Consider the following 21,991-nt stretch of genomic DNA (forward strand, 5'->3'; position numbering starts at 1 on the left):
TCCAGTGTGAGTCCTACTCAAAGTAGACCCCTTGAAATTGGTGGTCATGACTAACGCCCCAAGGTGGAATCTCATAACAACTCTCGGCACCCAGTGCTTTTTTTTCCTTAAAAAATGTTTTGGGATAATCTCATTTTGACGCAAGAAAATCACCATTTTATAGTTCAAATCGGGGGAAATAAATACAGTAAATGGACAAAAGTACAAAGATTCACAAAATGTTTAAGGGTAAACTTTAAAAAAAAACCACTGTCAGCACCCATCACAAACTACACTTCCCAGGATTCCTTGAGGGAAGCTGTGGCTGTTTAAAAGTGGTACAGTACTGCTATAAATACACAGTGCAGATTGTGTCTAACGTAGGTCCATTAATTTCATTGTGTCTACTCTGAGCAGAGCTTAGGTACATCTCATAATTTCATGCGCCCAGTAGCTGAAATCTTTTTGGTAGTCCTTGTGCAATATTTTGTGCTGTTATCCCAAATTGTTAGGAAGCATTGGGCTATGCCAAGACCTTTCAACAATGTGCAATAACAGGGCGGAAGCATGAGAATAAGGATATTGCATGTACTGTATACAAGAGCAGGCTTGCAAATAGCCACTCGCCTGGTAGCACATGATGAGTAAAAATTGTTTCCATTTAATCACACAGAGGCCCATTTGCCTCATGTTGTCTGATCCGTCTAACAGAAGAAGAAGAAGAGTTTGGATTTGATTTCCCACTTTATCACTACCCTAAGGAGTCTCAAAGCGGCTAACATTCTCCTTTCCCTCCCTCTCCCACAACAAACACTCTGTGAGGTGAGTGGGGCTGAGAGACTTCAGAGAAGTGTGACTAGCCCAAGGTCACCCAGCAGCTGCATGTGGAGGAGCGGAGACGCGAACCCAGTTCCCCAGATTACCGGGTTCCCCAGATTAGGAGTCTACCGCTCTTAACCACTATACCATGCTGGCTCTCCAAGGGCTCACAGTGAGGTCTTTCTAAGGTTTGCTCCTTGAAATCCTTTTAAGTGAAAGCCACACCTTATGCATGCAAATATGTGCCATGTCGCTGAAGCTCAGCTCAACGGAAAGATCGCAGAGACTGTCTGCAGCCAGACTTGTGCATTTGGAATATGAGGCAAGCTCACGCCTGACCTCTGGCAGCCAAAGCCAGAAGTTATTATTTCATTTCCCAACTGCAGCACTGGCTGTGGCTCCTAGAAGTGTCTTTTCTCTCTCTTTTTGAAAATAATTGTTATTTGGTTTTACAAGGGTAAAGTTATAACAATACCAAAGAAATATCCACACACTGAGATTTCTCTGAATCTCCTGACTTCCCCCCATCCCCTCCTTGGGTCTTATTGACAATGTTTTCAACTGCATATTGTTTCGTAATCTATGTTTTGCATCTGTCCATATTGTCCATAGTACAGTCATACCTCATGTTACGTTTGCTTCATGTTATGTTTTTTCAGATTGCGTCCCGTGGCGACCCGGAAGTACCGCGCATGTGCAGTAGCGCTAAATTGCGCTTCACGCATGCGCACAAGCGCCAAATTGCGCCACGCACCTGCGCAGATACGGCATTCAGGTTGCAGCCTTTTCACATTGTGAATGGGCCTCCGGAATAGATCCCACTTGCAACCAGAGGTACCACTGTACAGTCAAACCTCGGCTGTCCAACGTAATCCATTCCAGAAGCCCATTTGGCTTCCGAAATGTTCGACAACTGAGGCACGGCTTCTGATTGGCTGCAGAAGCTTCCTGCACTCAAGCAGAAACTGCGTCCGATGTTCAGCTTCCGAAAAACGTTCAAAAATCAGAACACTTACTTCCGGGTTTTTGGTGTTCCGGAGCCGAAACGTTCCAAAACAGAAGCGTTTGGGAACCAAGGTTTGACTGTAACTGTTACATTACAAGTGTTATTAAAATCCTGCTAATGTTTTCATCTGCTTACAGTGGTCTCCTAAGTACAGTTGTACCTTGGTTTTCAAACGCCTTGGGAGTCAAACGTTTTGGCTCCCGGGCGATCAAAAACCGGAAGTGAGTGTTCCAGTTTTCTAATGTTCTTTGGAACCCGAATGTCAGGAAGCTCCTGCAGCCAATCAGAAGCCGCGCCTTGATTCCCGAACGTTTTGGAAGTCGAACAGACTTCCGGAACAGATTCCATCAGACTTCCAAGGTACCACTGTATATTTTAAATTTTTCCCATTATTTCTTAAAGTTTTTGTCTTCTTGGTTCCTGAGCTTTCCGGTCAGTTTTGCCATTTCAGCATAGTCCATCAGCTAAGTTTGCCATTCCTCTCTGGTTGGGACCCTAGAAGTATCTTAAGCAGAACAAAAAACACCCTCTCTGCTCTCTTTTCCTGTACTGTTCCTCACGGATCTAGCCCTGTCGTTTTACTCTGCATGAGTGTGAGAGCAAAGTGTGCCTCAAAACCATTACCAGCCAACAGCCACTTTGCTACGCCTCTCCATCCTTAATAATAAAAGTACTGTACTGTAGCTGGGATTGCTTTGGGGGGGGGGGAGATAATTTTTGATTTTACAAGTGTAAGGACCCAGGTGGCGCTGTGGTTAAACCACTGAGCCTAGGGCTTGCTGATCAGAAGGTCGGCGGTTCGAATCCCTGTGACGGGGTGAGCTCCCGTTGCTTGGTCCCAGCTCCTGCCAACCTAGCAGTTCGAAAGCACATCAAAGTGCAAGTAGATAAATAGGAACTGCTACAGCGGGAAGGTAAACGGCGTTTCCATGTGCTGCTCTGGTTTGCCAGAAGCGGCTTTGTCATGCTGGACACATGACCTGGAAGCTATACGCCGGCTCCCTCGGCCAATAATGCAAGATGAGCGCGCAACCCCAGAGTCGGTCACGACTGGGCCTAATGGTCAGGGGTCCCTTTATCTTTACCTTTAAGATTATAACAATACCAAATACATTATCCATATTTAGAGATTTCTCTGAATCACTAGACTTTCCACATTCCCCTCCATGAATCCTATTATCAACCTTTGCAACTGCATATTACTTCATCATCCAACAAGTTTTATGTCTCTCCATTTGCTCCATAGTAGTTTCTATATTACCAGTGTTGTTGCAATCCTGCTAATATTCCCACCTGCTTACAGTGGTCTCTCAAATGAATTCCCCCCCCCCATGCTTTATTAAAGTCTTTGGGTCTTTGTGAGTAGCTGGGATGATAAAGCATGAGACTCTTAATCTCAGGGTTGTGAGTTCAAGACCCACGTGGGGCAAAAGATTCCTGCATTGCAGAGGGTTGGACTAGATCTCCCTCGCAGTCCCTTCCATTATATTCTGTGATAATAATAAATCAATATAACTTCCCTTTATAATCTAAGAGACAGATGAGATAACATATTATTAGGAGCTCCTGTGTGGTGTAGTGGTTAGAGTGGGGATTAAATGAGAAGGAAGAGAACTACCGTATGCATGTCACCTTGAGCTCCTTGGAGAAAAAGGTGAGTATTTTTCTATTTATAAAGCTAAAATCCTAACTTGAGCATACCTGGAGTAAGCTCCCATGAATTTACTCACTTCTGAACAGGTCCGGTTAGCATTGCACTGTAAAATAAATTAACTTGTGTGTATAAAAATCTTAATGACATTTATTTAAAGTCCTACTGAGACCAACAGGACTTGCTCCCTTGATAGGGCATGTTGAATTTTTCAAATGCCAAAAATGAAGGGTACTTAAACGTTTTAACATGACTTGGGAATTCAAAAGATATTTTGGTGCAATTAATTAATTAATATATTATAATTAATATAATTTATTTTGCTTAGTATGTAAAATCTATGCAAAAATTGCATAGAAATCATTAAAAATTATTGCCAAGTACTTGCAGTTTTTTATATTATTATTTTAAATTTTTTCTACATTTCAGGTCTATACATTTCACTGAATTTACAATCATTTTAACATTTAAAAACTTGACTTCCTTCCCACTCTTTCTGTGGTTCCTTAAATTTCTTTTTAATACCGTCTGCATATCCAAATTAACTTAATTTGCTCATTTATTCATCTACTTTAAATATATATTCTTATATGCTACAGCGGCAAGAATGTCACTAGCCCAAAAATGGAAAGAAGCAGAAGTCCCAGCAAAGGAAGAATGGATATGAAAACCTATGGAGTATGCAGAAATGGTGAAACTTACCGGAATAATAAGAAATCAATATAACTTTAAAAAAAAAAGAATGGAAATGATTTGTTTAATATTTACAGATAAATTATAAACAGGTAAGAACATTGGCAGGATTATTGTAATAACCTGCACTTCCATAAGAGTATGTCTTCTTATTATTAAGCATTACCTGACATTTTCACAAGGTAAAATTAAAATTATTTGGTTTACGTGCTTTTTAATCCGACCTAGGTTTACCAAGCTAAATGCTGTGCAATCAGGAAAATAATAGCAAATTTGAATTTCTCACACCCAAAAACATATTTTCACTGAATAAAGTTGCAAAAATTAAGCATTACCCCCCCCCCAAAAAAATGACACTCTCTTGTAAGCTTCAGAAGCAAACCTCACACAGCTTCCTAACACAGCTGCTCCCACGCCTCTCTGAATAAAATAGAGACCTCCCTTTTTGCAACATGCTCCACCTAGCGTCCAACCAGAAGCCTGTTCGTCTTTCCTTTGTCCCACCCACTACCACCACCCCGTTCTCTGATTGGAACCTTTCACTTCACATCCGCTTTCGATGGGACAGGAGGAAAAGCGACTCGCTCCAAGGGTTCGTCTGATTGCCTTCTTTTGCGGGGAGAATTGATTGGCAGGCCTGTTAGCCAATTAGCGGGCTGCACTGTACCATCCCCCCCCCCTTTTCGCTTTGCTTGCTTGCAAAGAAGGAGAAAATGCTTTTGCATGCAAGAAAAAATCGCTGGTGAGTGTTTAGGCTGCTGTCTTATTATACCTGCGTACCTGAGATATGCAGGCGCTTTTCTCATTTGTTTCATCAGAAACTTGCATGCCTTTCATCTTTATTTTATTCTTTCTGAAATAATGCTTAATTATTCACATTTCTCAGCCGCATCCATAAATCCCATCAGATAAATGGGGCAGCAAGAAAATGGAAAATAATTATCATTAATCCGAATGTTGCCCTAAAATGCCGGCTAGAGCAATGGTCGTATCTTAATTAGGTATTAAGTTTGTATACTGCCCTTCATCCGAAGAGCCCAGGGCAGCTCACGACAGGAAGAAAAAAAAGCAAAATGAGAATATAAAATGCATAATAATTTTTTTAAAGAAAGTCTTAGTTCAGTTACGGGTGTGTGTGTGTTTATCTCCCACCTGGGGAGAAATCCTGCAGATGCTCATGCTTTTAGAAATTAAACTGAGAAATGTGGCTTATTGTGGCTATGTGTTTCATGTATGGCTTGGAATGCCTGTCTCTGGGAATGGTTTCTTTTGTGTTTATTCCTTTGTGTTTACTGGGTTTTAAAAACAACAACAACAATAAAGCAGGATATAAATTGGATGAAATAATTGCGTACCTGTCCTTGAGCATTTTGCTTTCAGAATTGAGTTTGTGTGTTGGGAAGACAGGGTACAGGAAGCCGCTTAAGCCATTGTCAGGCTATTGCTCCATCTAGGACAGCATTGCCTACTCTGACTGGCAGCAGCTTCATCTGATGCTTCTCCAGCTGCTTGATGCTTTTAGTTGGGATTGAACTTGTAACCTTCTGTATGAAAAGCCTAGGCTCTAGCAATGGGCTTTTTATGGGCTTCCTACAACTACTTGTTGGGTTGAGAGCTAGTCAACAAAAGGTCTGCTGATGCTCAAGGCTACCTAGAAATGGTGGCCTCTTGCTCCCCATATTGTGGCAGCTGGCTGCCTATAACAACATACAATGCATGTATCCAAGGACCAGCTTTTCTTGTTTGTGAATTGTGAATTGGTAGTTTAAAAGGGTTTCAGGGCAGAGGGCAGATTCAAACTGAGCGCCTCTTACAGTACGTTGGTTATGTTGGTAGAGGAAAAGTGCAGTATATAATTTTTACATTTATAAAAGGTAATTTTGGTTCCTCTGTTTCATTTTTGTCCGGTTGGTGTTGGTTAAATGTTTAGTTGGGGTTGGCGGTTACTTTAATTTGGGTATAACTGTAAACTGGTTGTTATTATTATTATTACTGACTTTTATTGATTTATTGGTTTGCATGTTGCTTGTATAAGATATCTTGTTTTTTTTAATGTTTGATGTTTTGTGTTTTGTATGTTGCAAGCCACCCAGAATGGCTGGTGAGACCCAGCCAGATGGGCGGGATATAAATTAAATTGTTGTTGTTACAGTAGGCCTGTTTCTACATACATTCTTAGTTTCCTCTTTATCCTGCGTCCAGGAAAGCAAAAAATATACTTGAGGTCAAGGATACATTCTAGCCAGGCAAAAGAACTTGGGGAGGCTGCAAAGCAGGTGAAGGATGTGGCCTGGGGAGAAGGAGTAGGGCTAGGGGGAATTGTCTGAGGGCCATATAAAGAGGCTTGGAGGGGGGGCATGTTGGTCCTCTCAGTTTGAGTTTCTCCATCCATGTGTTAGATAAACTATTCAGAGAAGGCAGACCCCTCCACAGCCTGTGATTCAGAAAAGTATTTCTTTTTCAGGCAAATTTTATGTATGGAATGATAACAGAAAGGCTCTTCAGATATACGGCTGTCTTGTAATTTACTCTTGAACGCATCTGAGAACTTTGAACCTTTCTATGAAACTTGCACCTCTCCCTGAAATCTACTCCCCCCCCCTTCCTAAAACCTGCACACACTATTGTTAAATAAAATCAGCTAATTTTCTTTTCTTTTTTTCCTCTCCATTCTAAACTGTTCAGAGAAACATCTGCGTGTATGATTTGCAACCCAGCGGCTCATCGTGAAGATGGCTTTGTTAAAGCTGTTGCCGCAGGTTCCCGAAGATGAAGGTACCCAAAGGTGCCGGCTGGGGCCTGCTGTATTCTCTACCCTGGGTGCCACACTGGGCTCCCCAGTGAAGATCACCCTCCCTGCGGGCAGCTGTCTCTGTACCGCCTGGCCAAGGCATGATTTGACTGACGGCTATTTGCAGGTCGATCTCAAGTGCAGAACGTGGGGTTTGAAGGAGTGCCTGTCCCAAAATCTCACCGTGAGCATGAACCACTTGAAGCTGCTGCCTTCTTGCAAGCTCAAGAGAGTGACAGTCAAAGTCATCTTTAAGAACCGTGCCTTGAAAAAATCCACTCCGAAAACCACAGTGCAGGACATGGTCAAGGAACTTCTGAGAAAGGCCTACGTTTCTCCCCATTACGTCGTTACCTTTGCGCCAATTCCGGGCAATCCATTGGCATGTGTTGAAATATTGTCCATGGAGCCTGCCACCGCAGAAGAAGCCGGTTTGGTAACCCTCAAAACTGGTGTAACTGTTAAAGAGGCAGTCACACTAGACTGGCACAACCGTTCGACGGAGGGTGGCACCAAAATCTTGGTGGCGGGCATGAACGACGTCAGCACCTCCTTAAAAGAGATGATCGACTTGCCCTTGCGCTTTCCGAAAACCTTCCAGAAGCTGGGCCTTTCTGTCCCTAGAGGAGTGCTTTTGGTGGGGCCTCCAGGAGTGGGCAAAACTCTTCTGGTGAAATCGGTCGCCAGGGGAATTGGTGCCAGCCTGCTTTGCATCGACGGCCCTATTATCTACGGTTCAAGGCCCGGCGAAAGCGAGGAGAACTTGCGGCGAGTTTTTGAACAAGCTAGAGAATTGTCCCGCGAAGGACCGGTTGTTCTTTTTATTGACGAGATCGACTCGTTGTGTCCTAAACGGGGAAGTTCGAGTAATGCCCCGGAAAATCGTCTGGTGGCTCAATTGCTAACTCTTCTAGATGGCTTCGGGGGAGAAAATCACGTAGTGATTGTGGCAGCGACAAATAGACCCGATGCCCTGGACCCTGCACTTAGGAGGCCAGGCAGACTGGACCGAGAGGTGATTGTAAATTATATCTTATTTGTTACTTCTGATTGCTGCTTACTGCTTCATTTAGGAAGGGGGAGCCCCTTTTATTTTTATTTTTTGCTACTACTGCGGTCCTTGTTTTCTGAGCCCAAAAATGGAAAACGAGCGAGGTCCCAACTAAAGAAGAATGACAACTTTAACCGATGGAATATGCGCAGCTTCTGGACCTAACATGTAGAATAAGAGAACAAAAAGAACATAGGTTTAAAGAAGACTGGAAAACGTTTGTTGATTATATGGGGGGGGGGAAATGTGTACACTTGAAAACGTTGGCAGCGTTAGGATAAATTCAACTGTGAAAATAAGTTTTGATGGAGGTAATAATGGAATACTGAGTGGTTTGTTGTTGTTGTTTAATCATTTAGTCGTGTCCGACTCTTCGTGACCCCATGGACCAGAGCACGCCAGGTTTAGTTTATGTAAAATATGAGTGGTTTAGTTTATGTAAAATATGCAGGGATTTATGTTAGGCAAAATAAACCATGCAAAGAGAGAAAGGGAAGTCATTGATATTTTAAGGTTGTTTAAATGAATACAGTGGTACCTCGGTTTTTGAACGTAATCCATTCCAGAAGACCGTTTGACTGCTGAAATGTTTGAAAACCGAGGCGCAAAGGGCGGCCTACAAATTCAGTGAAGAAAATTGGGGGGGGGGAACTCAGCGGAAGCCGTTTGACTTCCAAGGAGCGTTCGAAAACGGGAGCATTTCCTTCCGGGTTTTCAGCGTGCGGAAACTGAAACGTTCGGCTTCCGAGATGCTTGAAAACCAAGGTACCACTGTATTCTAAAATGTAAAACAGAAAATTTGATTAGAATTATAGGGGGGGGAGGGGGAGCCCTGTCAATGACCTTGGGGTGCCATGACTCTCCTCAAAGGACTATAGAGTTGTAGTTCCGGCAAGAGAACTCTTTTATCACCTGGCTCATTTGCAGAAGTACATTTCGCAGACTTCTTTTGTTCTAAGTGGTAATATTTAGAAATGGGCAGTTCCACTCCGGCCCTGATAGTTGGAATGATGGAAAACAGGGCAATACATAATTTTACGCTGACGCTCACACATCAGGGTTCCTTTGTAGAATTTGTTCATCATGTGGACATTGGAGGGTGGGACAATGAATATGTCCAATTCCCTTTTAAAGCCATCCGAGTTGGTTGGAGAAGAACATTCTGAAGAAGCTCAGGACTGGGGTTTAGTTCAGCCCATCTAGCGCAGGGTGGCAGAACTGTCGGTCCTCCATATTTTCCTGGACTACAATTCCCATCTGCCCCAGTCAGTCTGTGCAGCGAGGAGGGGTGATGGGAGTTGGAGTCCCACAGCAGCTGTCAGGCTAGAGATTGTCCATTCCTGATCAAAACCTTTGCACTCGAAATTGGCATGAGATTTGCTTCGGATCAGCCCTGTGTTGCCCTACGGTTAATACAGCCGGTTGAGAATTGCCAGGATACACCAAGAAAGCAAGACGTTTCTTTACATTTGCTCTTTTTCTTAGGTTATAATTGGGACGCCGACCGTGAAGCAAAGGAGGTCTATTCTACAGCTGATTACTGCTGGCATGCCTGTGTCAAACGATGTCAATTTGTTTGAACTTGCAGAAATAACAGTCGGTTATGTTGGAGCTGACCTCACGGCGCTCTGCAGAGAGGCTGCAACGAAGGCTGTGTTTCGTGCCTCTTCGGTAAGGAACTATTTCAGATGTCAGCGCAGAATATTTTTGTGCATGGGGGGGGTCCTCCCCCCTTGCACTCTTTCTCCTGCCCCCGCTTTGTGTTAAATGCTCAGCAGCTTTATCCTGTGTGACATTGTGGCTGCAAATAGACATAGCTTGGGGGGACTTGTGTCTGTTATATAGGTGCAATTGAGTGTCTGTGTCAGTGTGTTACCCACATTGACTAGATAGCAATGATTCACACACCTGGGATGCAAAAGGTAATCAGCGTTTCTGTGCGCTCTTGCTTCTGTCACGGTGTCCCGTTGCGCCAAAGCAATTTGCTGGCCACATGACCCGGAAAGCTGTCTGCGGACAAATTCCGGCTCCCACAGCCTGAAAACAAGATGAGCGCCGCAAGCCCATAGTCACCTTTGACTCGACTTAACCGTCCAGAGGTCCTTTACCTTTACCTCTTTACCTACAATTTATATCATTTATTTGCTTTAGTGTTTTGCCACTGTAAACTGCTCTGGGTGGCATGTCAGAAAGCAGTATATAAATGTGATTTGTAGACCCAGATATACGAACTGATTGTTCATTGGCAGGACTGCTAAGACTTCTCACGAGTGAGTGACTTCAGGGTTTGGGAGATTAAAAGCAAACAGACCTTTTTTTTTCTCTGCTTGTACATACATTTCTTCAGGATTCAATTGACACAGTGCACATGTCGGACTTCCGTGAAGCGTTGAAAAAGATTCAGCCGTCCTCTGTTCGAAGTGGAGTTGGGCTGGCAGACTTCAGGCCCGTCGCCTGGGATCAGATTGGGGGCCTTGAAGATGTGAAACTCAAGTTAAAACAGGTAGGGTCACAGAGACGAATTTCAAGGGCGGCTGTGCTCTCACAGCTCTTGGATTCTGCAATTATTACTTTATTTATCACATTTTCAGCTCTCTCCCCGTATGGAGCTTGGGGAGATGTTTATAGCACTGCTGATGCTAGCCCCATGAGACAACATAACATGTAAGATGGCAGCAGAATAGAAATGTCATAAGGAGCAATTATTATTATTATTATTATTATTTATTAAATTTTTGTACACTGCCCTATATGCACAGGTCTCGGGGTGGTTACAACATAAAACCACAATATAAAAACACAAAATGTGTAATAAAAACAAAAACAAACCAATTAACACCCTCGAACACATTTTAAAAGGGCACCAGATATCAATCAGCCAATGGCCTGGTTAAAGAGAAACGTTTTTGCCTGGCGCCTAAAGGTGTATATAATGAAGGCACCAGGCGAACTTCCCTGAGGAGGCCATTCCGCAAATGGGGAGCCACTGCAGAGAAGGCCCCTACGCTCAGTGCAGTTGAGTGTTGAATGCAGAGAAACTTATCAACTCAAAGTCTTAAAGGAAACTCAAAACCAGGAATGATGTTTGTTTAGCAGAAACAAACATCAAATATTAAAAACATCCCTAAAAACAGGGCTGCCTTCAGGTGTCTTCTAAAAGTCAGTTCTTTATTTCCTTGACATCTGATGGGAGGGCGTTCCACAGGGCGGGTGCCACTACCGAGAAGGCCCTCTGCCTGGTTCCCTGTAACCTCACTTCTCGCAGGGAGGGAACCGCCAGAAGGCCCTTGGAGCTGGACCTCAGTGTCCAGACTCAACAATGGGAGTGGAGACGCTCCTTCAGTTATAATAATAATTTATTCTTTCTACCCCACCCATCTGGCTGGGCCGAGTACGTTTAGGGCTTTAAAGGTCAGCACCAACACTTTGAATTTTGCTCGGAAATGTACTGGGAGCCAATGTAGGTCTTTCAGGACTGCTGTTATACAGTCTCGGTGGCCACTCCCAGTCACCAGTCTAGCTGTCGCATTCTGGATGAATTGCAGTTTCTGGGTTACCTTCAAAGGTAGCCCCACGTAGAGCGCATTGCAGTAGTCCAAGCGGGAGGTAACTAGAACTGACTCTGGCGAGGCAGTTCGCAGGCAGGTGGGGTCTCAGTCTGCATACCAGATGGAGCTGGTAGACAGCTACCCCGGACACAGAATTGACCTGCGCCTCCATGAAGAGCCATGAGTCCATGTGTTGCCTTGCATGATCTAATGCTATAAGGAATTAATGGAAGTTTCTATGGCTTTTTTGTATTTGCAGAGCATTGAATGGCCTATAAAATTCCCAGAGGCCTTTGTGAGAATGGGGCTTGCCCGCCCAAAGGGCATCCTTTTGTACGGACCGTCAGGTTGCGCCAAAACTACGCTTGTAAAAGCAGCAGCCACAAGCTGTCACTGTTCGTTTCTGTCTGTGAGTGGCGCCGACCTTTTCTCACCTTACGTTGGAGATTCGGAGAAGATTTTGTCTCAGGTTTGTCTTTTATTCCCGTAGTCCTTGGGTGAAAATAGACCACGTTAAATAGTTGGCCGGTTCAGACCTAGCCATCCTGCTTTAATAACCTATAGCTAGATTCTAGTTTTATATTGTTGGCTGGTAGACTGAGATTAAACTATTGTTTCCTGGTTTTGGTACAAGAAGAAATGGTGGTTTCAGAAATGGTTACAGTTTTCTGTTACGGTGTGCTAGAGAAGGGAGGAAAGAGCACACAGGCACAAAACTCATTTTATTATGTCAACTTTATTGCATCTGAGGTGACAGTATGTCCATAGAATAAGATAATTTAAGATAATTGAAAACAGTTAAACATAAAAACCAGGCAGAGGGCCTTTTCAGTAGTGGCACCCACCATGTGGAACGCCCTCAAATCAGATGTCAAGGAAATAAACAACTGTCTGAATTTTAGAAGATACCTGAAGGCAGCCCTGTTTACGAAAAATTTTAATGTTTTATCTTTTATTATTATTAATAATAATAATAATAGTTGTTGTTGGTAGTGGTGGTAGTTTATTAATCGCCTTCCAAACAACTACCTCAAGGCGATTTGCACGTAAGAGAATTAAAAACAGTTAAACATAAACAGATAAAAACATGAGCAGGATTGTTGTAATAACCTGCAGTCTAACAAGAGTATATATTTACAGTAGGTAATTATATGAGCAAGTCAAATGAATTTGGGTATGCAGAAGATATCAAAAAATAAATTTAAGGAACTGCAGGAAGAGGGGGGAGGAAATCAAATTTTGAAACGTGAAATTGATCGTAAAACTAATGAAATGTATAAATTTGAAAAGAACAAATAAAAAGCTAAATAAATAAAGCCATAACAAAATAGACGCTCATGGTAAATGCCTATTTATCCAGCAGGGAAAGCCTGTCAGAAACATAAATTCTTCAGTTGTTTTGTGAAAGTGCAGATTGTGGTTGCCTGTTGAAAGTCAACAGAAACAAGAGACAGCCACACCAAAAGCCCTGCTCTGAGTTACTGCGGAGCAAGCTTCTAAGATCTTTGTATCATGCAAAAGAAGCTCTCCTACAAATCAGAGTGATCTGCTGGGTATATAGTTGGCTTCAGCAAGTATAGTGGTACCTTGGTTCTCAAACTTAATCCATTCTGGATTAAGTTCCGAAACCAAAGCATTCCAAAACCAAGGCGCACTTTCCCATAAAAAGTAATCCAAAATGGATTAATCCGTTCCAGACTTATAAAAACAACCTAAACCCTAAAACAGAAATTTAACATGAATTTTACTACCTAACGAGACCGTTGATCCATAAAACGAAAGCAATAAACAATGTACTGCAGTCACACAATCAATCAGTAGCTGAACTGGGTTCTACACAGTCACAGAAACAAAACAAAAAAGCCGCAAAAATTCAAAATAAATAGGAAAAACAGACAGGCCTCAGCGTAACACTCCAATCGGAAGCGTAGCACTCAAAACGGAGCGCGTTCGGCTTCCAAAAAAAGTTTGCAACCCGGAACACTTATTTCCATGTTTGCAGTGTTTGGGTTCCACGTTGTTTGAGAACCAAGGTATCCCTGTACAAAGTAGAATTTACACTTCATTTGAACATAGAAAAAATGCATGTCTTTCCCCCTATTGGTCTTAAATTATGCGTTCTGCACAGATATATGATTTCTACCTATCTCCCCCTCCCCCCCACTTAATTTTAATTATTCAAGGTATTTCGTCAAGCAAGAGCCAATACGCCTGCAATTGTGTTCCTTGATGAGATCGACTCTATCCTGGGATCTCGGTCAGTCAGTAAAACAGGACATGGCGTCCAGGAGAGAGTTCTTTCTGTCCTCCTTAATGAATTGGATGGTGTTGGGTTGAAGTTAACAGAGAGGAGAGGAAATAAAGCCGAGCTGGAAAACGACAGTCGAGAACAAACAGAAAATGATAGAGAGGTATCTAATTCTCATAACGAGATGTTTCCAATCCTTTTGCTTTCATAGATGAGTTCATTTCTATCTGCTGAATCTGTTATGGCATAAACACAGAAACTTAGGTTGCAACAACGGGCCCAGGCCCCTTACGCACTGTGTAATTAAAGCAGTATCATACCACTTTAAACAGTCATGGCTTCTTGCAAGGAATTCTGGGAACTGTAGTTTGCTAAGGGTCCTGAGAGTTGTTAGGAGACAACAGAGATACCATTCCCAGAGTGGTTTAATAATCAGTCCATTTCCCCAGGGAACTCTGTCAGTAGTCAGTTCTTAAGTTGTTGTTGTTGTTATTATTATTAATAATAATAATAATAATAATAATAATAATTTATACCCCACCCATCTTTCTGGGTTTCCCCAGCTACTCTATTAAATTTGTTTTCTGCATGGTTATCCTTGAATGCATTTTCCCTTAAATTCATAAATACCACCACTGGCAAAATGAAATATGTTAGATATAAACAGATAAATAGAAGGACGCACGGAGAAAATATTACAAATGGGTTTCTTTGAAACCTTTTCCATAAGTTTGCTTACTTTGCATTTTATGTCTACAAAGGTTGTAGTAGGGCTGTTTCCCATACAACTTGGTACCATTGGTCCATGCCCACTCCCGATAGGTCCCTCCAGTGCCTGGCTATGATGTTTCTGGTTGCTGACAACAGATGGATTATAAGTTCTTTATGATTTGCGTGAGCGTTGTTATCTTGAAAGATATTTAGTAAAACCAATTCTGGGGTAATTTCTAGCACTTGCTTAGTTATGTTACAAATTTCTTGCATGGATGTCTTCCAGAATGATTGAATTAATAAAGGTTATTTATGTATGCTACTACTGCAGCCCGCGTTTTGTTAGCCCAAAAATGGAAAACGAGTGAGGTCCCAACCAAAGAATGGCAGTTAAGTTGACAGAATATGTGAAGCTTGCAGACTTAACATATAGACTAAGAGAACAAGAAGAACATACGTTTAGAGAAGATTGGAAAACGTTTATTGAATATATTGGAAATAATTGTGTACAGCTGGAAATGTTGGCAGCATTTAGATAAATTCAACAGTGTAAATAAGTTTTGATGGATGCAATAATGGAATACTGAATGGTATAGTTTTTGTAAAATATGCAGGGATTTATGATATGTAAAAGGAACCATGGAAAGAGAACGGAAGTCATTGATATCTTAAGGGTGTAAAATGAATATTTTAAATTGTAAAACAGAAAATTTAATAAAAATTATTTAGATAGATGATAGATACGGTAGACAGACAGACAGACAGACAGTTAATGTGCAAATGCTTATTTTTCAAGCGTTTAATTTTTGCCAACTTTCTAGCTGGAATTTCAGGAGGTTTTTAATAAAGATGTCATCGTCGTTGCTGCAACCAACAGACCAGACATGTTGGACGATGCCTTGTTGCGTCCTGGACGGTTTGACAAGATCATCTATATTCCACCTCCAGATCAGAAGGTAGGGCACAAATCCAGAGGTGAATTTTAAACCGCAGAGATCGGTAATTACAAACATTCCGGGGTTTGTTTGCAAAGAGGGGTATATGAAGCCAGTTGAGACTTTGGTTTAAACTTCCAGTTATATAGCAGGCAAGCCATGGTTTAGAGCTGATTGTCTGCTTTTGTATTCCATCTGCTTAGAACTTAGCTTCCTAAGTTTGTGCCATTCTATTAATGCATCTCTCCCTTTTAAGGCATTTCTGTGGCCCTGGTTTGTCAATGGCTTATAAATTGAGACACACAACTGCAGGCTGCAGTTAGCATGCTACTTTGTAAAAAAATAATAATCAATTAAGTGGTGCATAAATTTTCTGAAATAAATAATAAAATAATAGCTGTGAGTTCCCAGTTTGGCAGCCCTTTGCAAACCATAGTTTGAAAGTTGACCTAGGTTTAGATATAATGCCAGTCCATGGTTCGGTGCTATGTCTGAACGCAACAGTGTATATCATAATTGTTCTTTTTTTTAAAAAAAATTGTTAAACTTGTTTCAGAGTGGACTGTGGACTTGTACAGTGCTCCAGAATACTGGCTTTCAAACTGTGTTCCAGGGAGGTCTGGGGTTGCTTAGAAACTTTTCAGAGGTGTCATGGTGAAAAGATCAATAACAGGGATTAAATGTCCCTTATAGCAGGCATCCCCAAACTTCAGCCCTCCAGATGTTTTGGACTATAATTCCCATCTTCCCCGACCACTGGTCCTGTTAGCTAGGGATCATGGGAGTTGTAGGCCAAAACATCTGGAGGGCCACAGTTTGGGGATGCCTGCCTTATAGGAAGTTTGTTTGCCATTGCTCTTTTTGCCCAGCAGTGTGCCACTATAAGGGAATTTGGGAAGCTGTCTAAAATGAGTAAATGGTTTATCTGCTTTGGGAGGGTGTATTTATTTTATGCCGTTCCTGAAATCTGATGTGTAATGATCCATTAAGGAAAACATTCTGCTCTCAGCTAGCCTCCCCAACTGACTGCCTTCTTACTTACAAATAACTCTGATCCTTTCTTTTCTATTTTGTATTAGGGAAAGCTTTCTATTTTGAAAATCTGCACTGGAAAAATTCCCATTGATCCTGGTGTTTCTCTAGAGGATATAGCAGCTCGTGCTAATCTGTTCTCTGGAGCTGACCTTGAGAATCTTTGCAAGGAGGTAAGGCTTTTAATTTTCCTAATTAGTCTTGGGAGAGTTTTCTGAAATGTTCTAATTTTTCCTAATTAAGGGGGAAAGGCTTCATGTAAGCTTGAGAGAGAAGTAAAATCTCAACTTGAAATCAAGTTTGCGTTTGTAAAGAAGAGACAAAATCTAGCATTGCAAATACTTGCATGCTATTTGATTGTTTTTGCCTTGGAAGATCTCAACTGGGAAATGCAAATGGCTTCTTAATTTAATTTAGTATCTGGTACAAATTAAGAATACAGTATATCAGCAAACTCAAAAGGGGCAGATACAGTGGTGAAATCCAACTGGATTGTATTCGGAGTAGGCCCATTTGTGTTGGACTCGTCTACATTTTGGTTGCGTTCTTCCACCAAGAAGTTCAGTCTACCGCATGGGTCTCCTTCCCCAACACGCACTTTATTCTCATAACAACCTTGTGGAGGTTGGGCATTCTTGGCATTCCATGGCACTTTGAAGAGCATGAGGGCCGCTGCTTTCCATGAGGATATACACGGGCAATGTATATTGAAATGGCTCCCAGATCGTTCTGGTGTTCCATTCCTAATCTAAGAAGATCTTACAGGATCATGTCAATGGTCATTAAAGCCCCCGATGGTAAGATTACTTGGGTCAGGAGTGGGTAAATGGATCCCCCACTTTGCCACCTGTCTTACTGACATCAGGCGACCAGTTTTCCCTTCGCAGCATGGCCAAAAGAAAAGTCAAGCAAGGCCTGGAGTTACCACCTAACCAGAGGGATATTCCCTCAGGCAAATAGGTCACACTGCCAATCCAGCAGGCTTGGAGTCATCACCTATTGGCTGATAGAAGGTACAGTCATACCTCGGTTTAAGTACGCCTCGGTTTGAGTATTTTCAGTTTAAGTACTCCACGGACCTGTCTGGAACGGATTAATCCACTTTCCATTACTTTCAATGGGGAAGTTCGCTTCAGGTTAAGTACGGACTTCCGGAACCAATTACACTCATACCTCGGGTTGAGTACGCTTCAGGTTGAGTACTCCGCGGACCCGTCTGGAACAGATTAATCCACTTTCCATTACTTTCAATGGGAAAGTTCGCTTCAGGTTAAGTACTCCACGGACCGTGTGGAACGGATTAATCCACTTTCCATTACTTTCAATGGGAAAGTTCGCTTCAGGTTAAGTACGCTTCAGGTTAAGTACAGACTTCCGGAACCAGTTGTGTTTGTAAACTGAGGTAGCACTGTAATTCAAACCTGCTGGACTTCTCCATGCCCCGCTTTGGACAGAGGTCATCTGCACTACTGAGTTCCCTCTGAACGCAGTATCCTGGCAGATCCCAGCAGGCTTGCTCTGACCACCAGTCAGCTGATCCCCGGGGAAAGCAAGGCTCCTTTGCCAATGCACAATCAGAAGCACATTTTAAGGCTCCCAATTGTGCATTGGCAACCGTAGGCCTGTCTCTCCCATGTCTGATTTCACCCGTGGAATCAGGTGCAGGGCAGGTGGGTGTGGTTTGGGGGAAACAGCCTCATGGGCCAAATTGAAACCCTAAGTAGGTCCATGAGTTGGGGTAACTGTGCCCCTGAAGGACCAGCATTTTTAAGCTAGACACTCTCCCTTCAGAGCACTGCACCCAGAGGACATACATCATGCTAAGCCTAGAAAATGTAGCGGGGGGTGCTCAGCTCAGTGGGTTAGAGCATGGTGCTGGTAACGCCAAGGTTGCAGGTTCGATTCCTGTATGGGACAACCGCATATTCCTGCATTGCAGGGGGTTGGACTAGATGATCCACAGGGTCGCTTCCAACTCTACAGTTCTATGATTCTATATACAGAACAGAGAATATGATATTTCTTGTGCTGCTAGGCTGATTTAAGCAAGGCAAGCTGTCCAAATTTGCCATATCCCATAGGGAACCAGGCAGAGGGCCTTCTCGGTGGTGGCACCTGCCCTGTGGAATGCCCTCCCATCAGATGCCAAGGAAATAAACAACTATCTGACTTTTAGAAGACAAGGCAGCCCTGTTTAGGGAAGTTTTTAATGTTTGATGCTTTATTGTATTTTTAATATTCTGTTGGGAGCCGCCCAGAGTGGCAGGGGTATAAATAAATTATTATTATTATTATTATTTATTTATTTATTTATTTATTATTATCAACTGCAGGTTTATCTCTCCCACATCTGATTTCACACATGGCATCAGGTGCAGGGCAGGTGGGTCTGGTTTGGGGCAAACAGCCTCATAGGCCAAATTGAAACCCTGAGTAGGTCCATGAGCTGGAGGTATCCCACACCTGGAGTAGAAATAATGGATGGTAGTCAATTAAGTTTTATTCTCAGAGTCGGCTTATGGAAGTGATTGGCCCTAACTTAGTCGTGTTCATTAATTAAGTTTCGTTCATGTTGGTTTCTCCTCCCCTTCCCCTTAGGCCGCTTTATTGGCATTGCAAGAGAACAAAGTTGAAGCAACACCCGTGAAGCAGAAACATTTTGAAAAATCCTTGGAGATCGTCAAACCATCACTAACCAATGAAGAGCTGGAATTTTATGAAAAAACATTTAGAAATCGAGAATGATTCTTGTGAAAACAGTGGCGGGGGGACTGTTATCCACATTGACATAACCAACAACTCTTAGTAATGAATTCAGCACATCTCTAAAGAGAACAGAGGGGATGTGGCTGTTTGTTCATTTATTTAGAGTGTAAATTTCTCATCGCCTCATCAAACTTTTTCAAGGCATATGCATCACAGGGGTTTCTCTTGGGCTTACAGCGATGGAAGGAAGACAAAGTCCCTACCAGAGAAGATTGGCTGATAAAGTTGTTGGACTATGCCAAAATGGGGAAAATGACCGGGAGAATTAGAAACCAAGAAGACAAAAGCTTTAATACAGAGCAGGGGAAATTTATAAGCTACTTAGGAGAACACTGCAAACAATTAAAAACCTTGACAGGATTGGAATAAGGCTTGTAATGTAGTAAGAACTAGGGTATAATGAGAATTTTAAGAAAAAATGGGAGGATAATATGAGATGCAGGGCAAAACGGATTAATAATAGAATCCATGGGGGGGAGTCCAAGGATTCAGGGAAGTGAAACTGAATTAAAAAAAAAAATAGATCCTATGCTGTGGGGAGAGGTTTCTTGGTGAGATTATTGACAACAGCCAAGCAAACTGGCGGGACCAGTTTCCCCCTTGTGCGTATAAAGAAAATGCTGTGAGTATATTTTCAGAGTGGTCTGAAAATTTGTTTTTTTAATGTGCCTACCTTGTGCCTATTCGATCAGCTTTTCCGGTTCCAATAAAGACTGTAGCCATGGAGATTGGCTTAATGCTGAGTGACTTAATGCTGAGTGGTGCCCAGAATTTGAAGTGCTGTTGAACTGCTCTGGAATACGTACCACCGTGCTGTTAAATCCTACATATTTATAAAATGAAAAATTCTTCCAAGAGTCAATTACAGTCACATGTCTGCTCTTTTTTTACATAAACAATTTAATCATCTCATAATAAGGTGAAATGTGATTTATAACTGAATATAGCTGATTTGTATCGTAATATTCAATAAAGGTATCCAATTTTGTAATGAAGTGTGGATATTTCCTTTTTCATTATTTCACTGCTTATTGGCTGTGCCACTCTGATACGGTCCCCTATCTTAAACCATTAATTAGCCTGTCCCAGCAAAGGAAGAATGGATACGAAAACTTACGGAATATGCAGAAATGGTGAAATTCAGTGGAAGAATAAGAAATCAAGATAACATTTTTTTATATAAAAGAATGGAAATGGTTTATTGAATATTTACAGATAAATTGCAAACAGATAAAAACATTGGCAGGATTATTTTAATAACCTGCAGTTTCATAAGAGTTTACGTTTAAAGTGGATAATTAAATGAGCAAATTAAATAAATTTGGATATGCAGAAGATAAAAAAAAATTAAGGAACTGCAGAAAGAGGAAGGAAGTCTAACTTTGAAATGTTAAAATGATTGTAAAATTAATGAAATGTATAAATTTGAAAAGTATAACTAAAAACTTTGAAAGAACAACCATGAATTAATCTGATATAATTTCCCCTTGTCTCTGATAACTGTTCTATAAGATTTATAAGATTATATTGGACTTTTGTGTAAAGGAGTACAGTACCAGTATATGATAAGGTGCACTTAGCACATAGGAGAAATAGGACTTTATCAGTTTGGGGTGGATTTCTGGGGGCGTTCTTCAATTTGATGTTGGAGAACTTTCTCCATTTATTTTGAACAAAGGAAACAATTATAATCCCTTTTGCTGGAAATGTAATTGGAAAGGAGGTTTGTGGTTTGATTTCATTAGGTATGTATGGGGAATTTTTTACTGTCCAAAGTTTTACAATTTTTTTATATATGCTATGTGGCTGGCGAAACCCAGCCAGATGGGCAGGGTATAAATAATAAAACTAATGTTATTTATTTCATTATCACTAACAGAGATTTGTGGGTTGGGAATAAAAAGTATATAATGGTACAAATATTGGGTTTACAATATTAAGATTGGTGCAATATGTGTATGGACTTTTACCAAGGCCAAAGTGAATCGCAAAGTGCTGGTGCTGGGATACAAAGCTCTATACTGTACTGCTTGGGACCAGAATACCTGAAGGATTGTCTCACTATGTACCCAACTGATTGCTGCATCCTGCGGTCAGAATTGGGACTTCCGTTACATATCAGACAAGCACATTCTCTCTCGTATTTTCTGTGCCCGCTAAAGACAAACCTACATAAAGGGAGATCATTTTCTCAGCTGGCATATGTATTGCATTTGAATAACAAAAACAACAACAATTTATTCACAACAATGTATTATTTATGCCCTGCCCATCTGCCTGAGTTTCCTCAGCCACTCTGGCCGGCTCGAAGAAGAAGAAGAAGAAGAAGAAGAAGAAGAAGAAAGCGATAAAACATCAAACATTAAAAACTTCCCTAAATAGGGCTGCCTTCAGATGTCTTCTAAAAGTCAGATAGTTCTTTATTTCCTTGACATCTGATGGGAGGGCGTTCTACGGGGAGGACGCAATTAATTTTATGTATGCGCTGCTACTGTTTAAAACTGTTTTTTTTAATGGGGGGGGGGCAGTAGTGCATGTATATGTTTATATACACGTGTAAATCGTGTACTGATATATGCCAAAACGTTTTTGTAGCTGATTTGTATATAAAACTGCTCTCATTTTAATTTGATCCCGACTTGTTTTTAGGAGGTGATTTAATTCTTGTTTGATTTTTTACCAATGTTATATATTTGATGTTAGCCGCCCTGAGCCCGGTTTCGGCCGGGGGGGGGCGGGGGCGGGATACAAATAAAAGTTT

General features: G+C 41.7%; 1 protein-coding gene across 2 annotated transcripts; it reads left to right on the forward strand.

The window, feature by feature from the left end:
* The first annotated feature begins 4,753 nt into the window (after nt 1-4,753).
* On the forward strand, nt 4,754-20,535 carry AFG2B (AFG2 AAA ATPase homolog B). Of its 2 annotated transcripts, XM_035132179.2 has the most exons (9): nt 4,754-4,890; nt 6,834-7,954; nt 9,476-9,661; nt 10,338-10,493; nt 11,798-12,007; nt 13,722-13,949; nt 15,319-15,453; nt 16,512-16,637; nt 19,063-20,534. In XM_035132179.2, exons 2-9 carry the CDS (start codon nt 6,881-6,883, stop codon nt 19,207-19,209), a joined length of 2,262 nt encoding a protein of 753 aa, XP_034988070.2. In that variant the 5' UTR covers nt 4,754-4,890; nt 6,834-6,880; the 3' UTR covers nt 19,210-20,534. The 2 variants fall into 2 exon arrangements, with proteins under 2 accessions (XP_034988070.2, XP_034988071.2); XM_035132180.2 differs by lacking the exon at nt 11,798-12,007 and having other exon boundaries at nt 19,063-20,535.
* The last annotated feature ends 1,456 nt before the right edge of the window (nt 20,536-21,991 follow it).

This window comes from Zootoca vivipara, chromosome 14, assembly GCF_963506605.1.
Source record: "Zootoca vivipara chromosome 14, rZooViv1.1, whole genome shotgun sequence".
NCBI classification, from domain to species: Eukaryota; Metazoa; Chordata; class Lepidosauria; order Squamata; family Lacertidae; genus Zootoca; species Zootoca vivipara.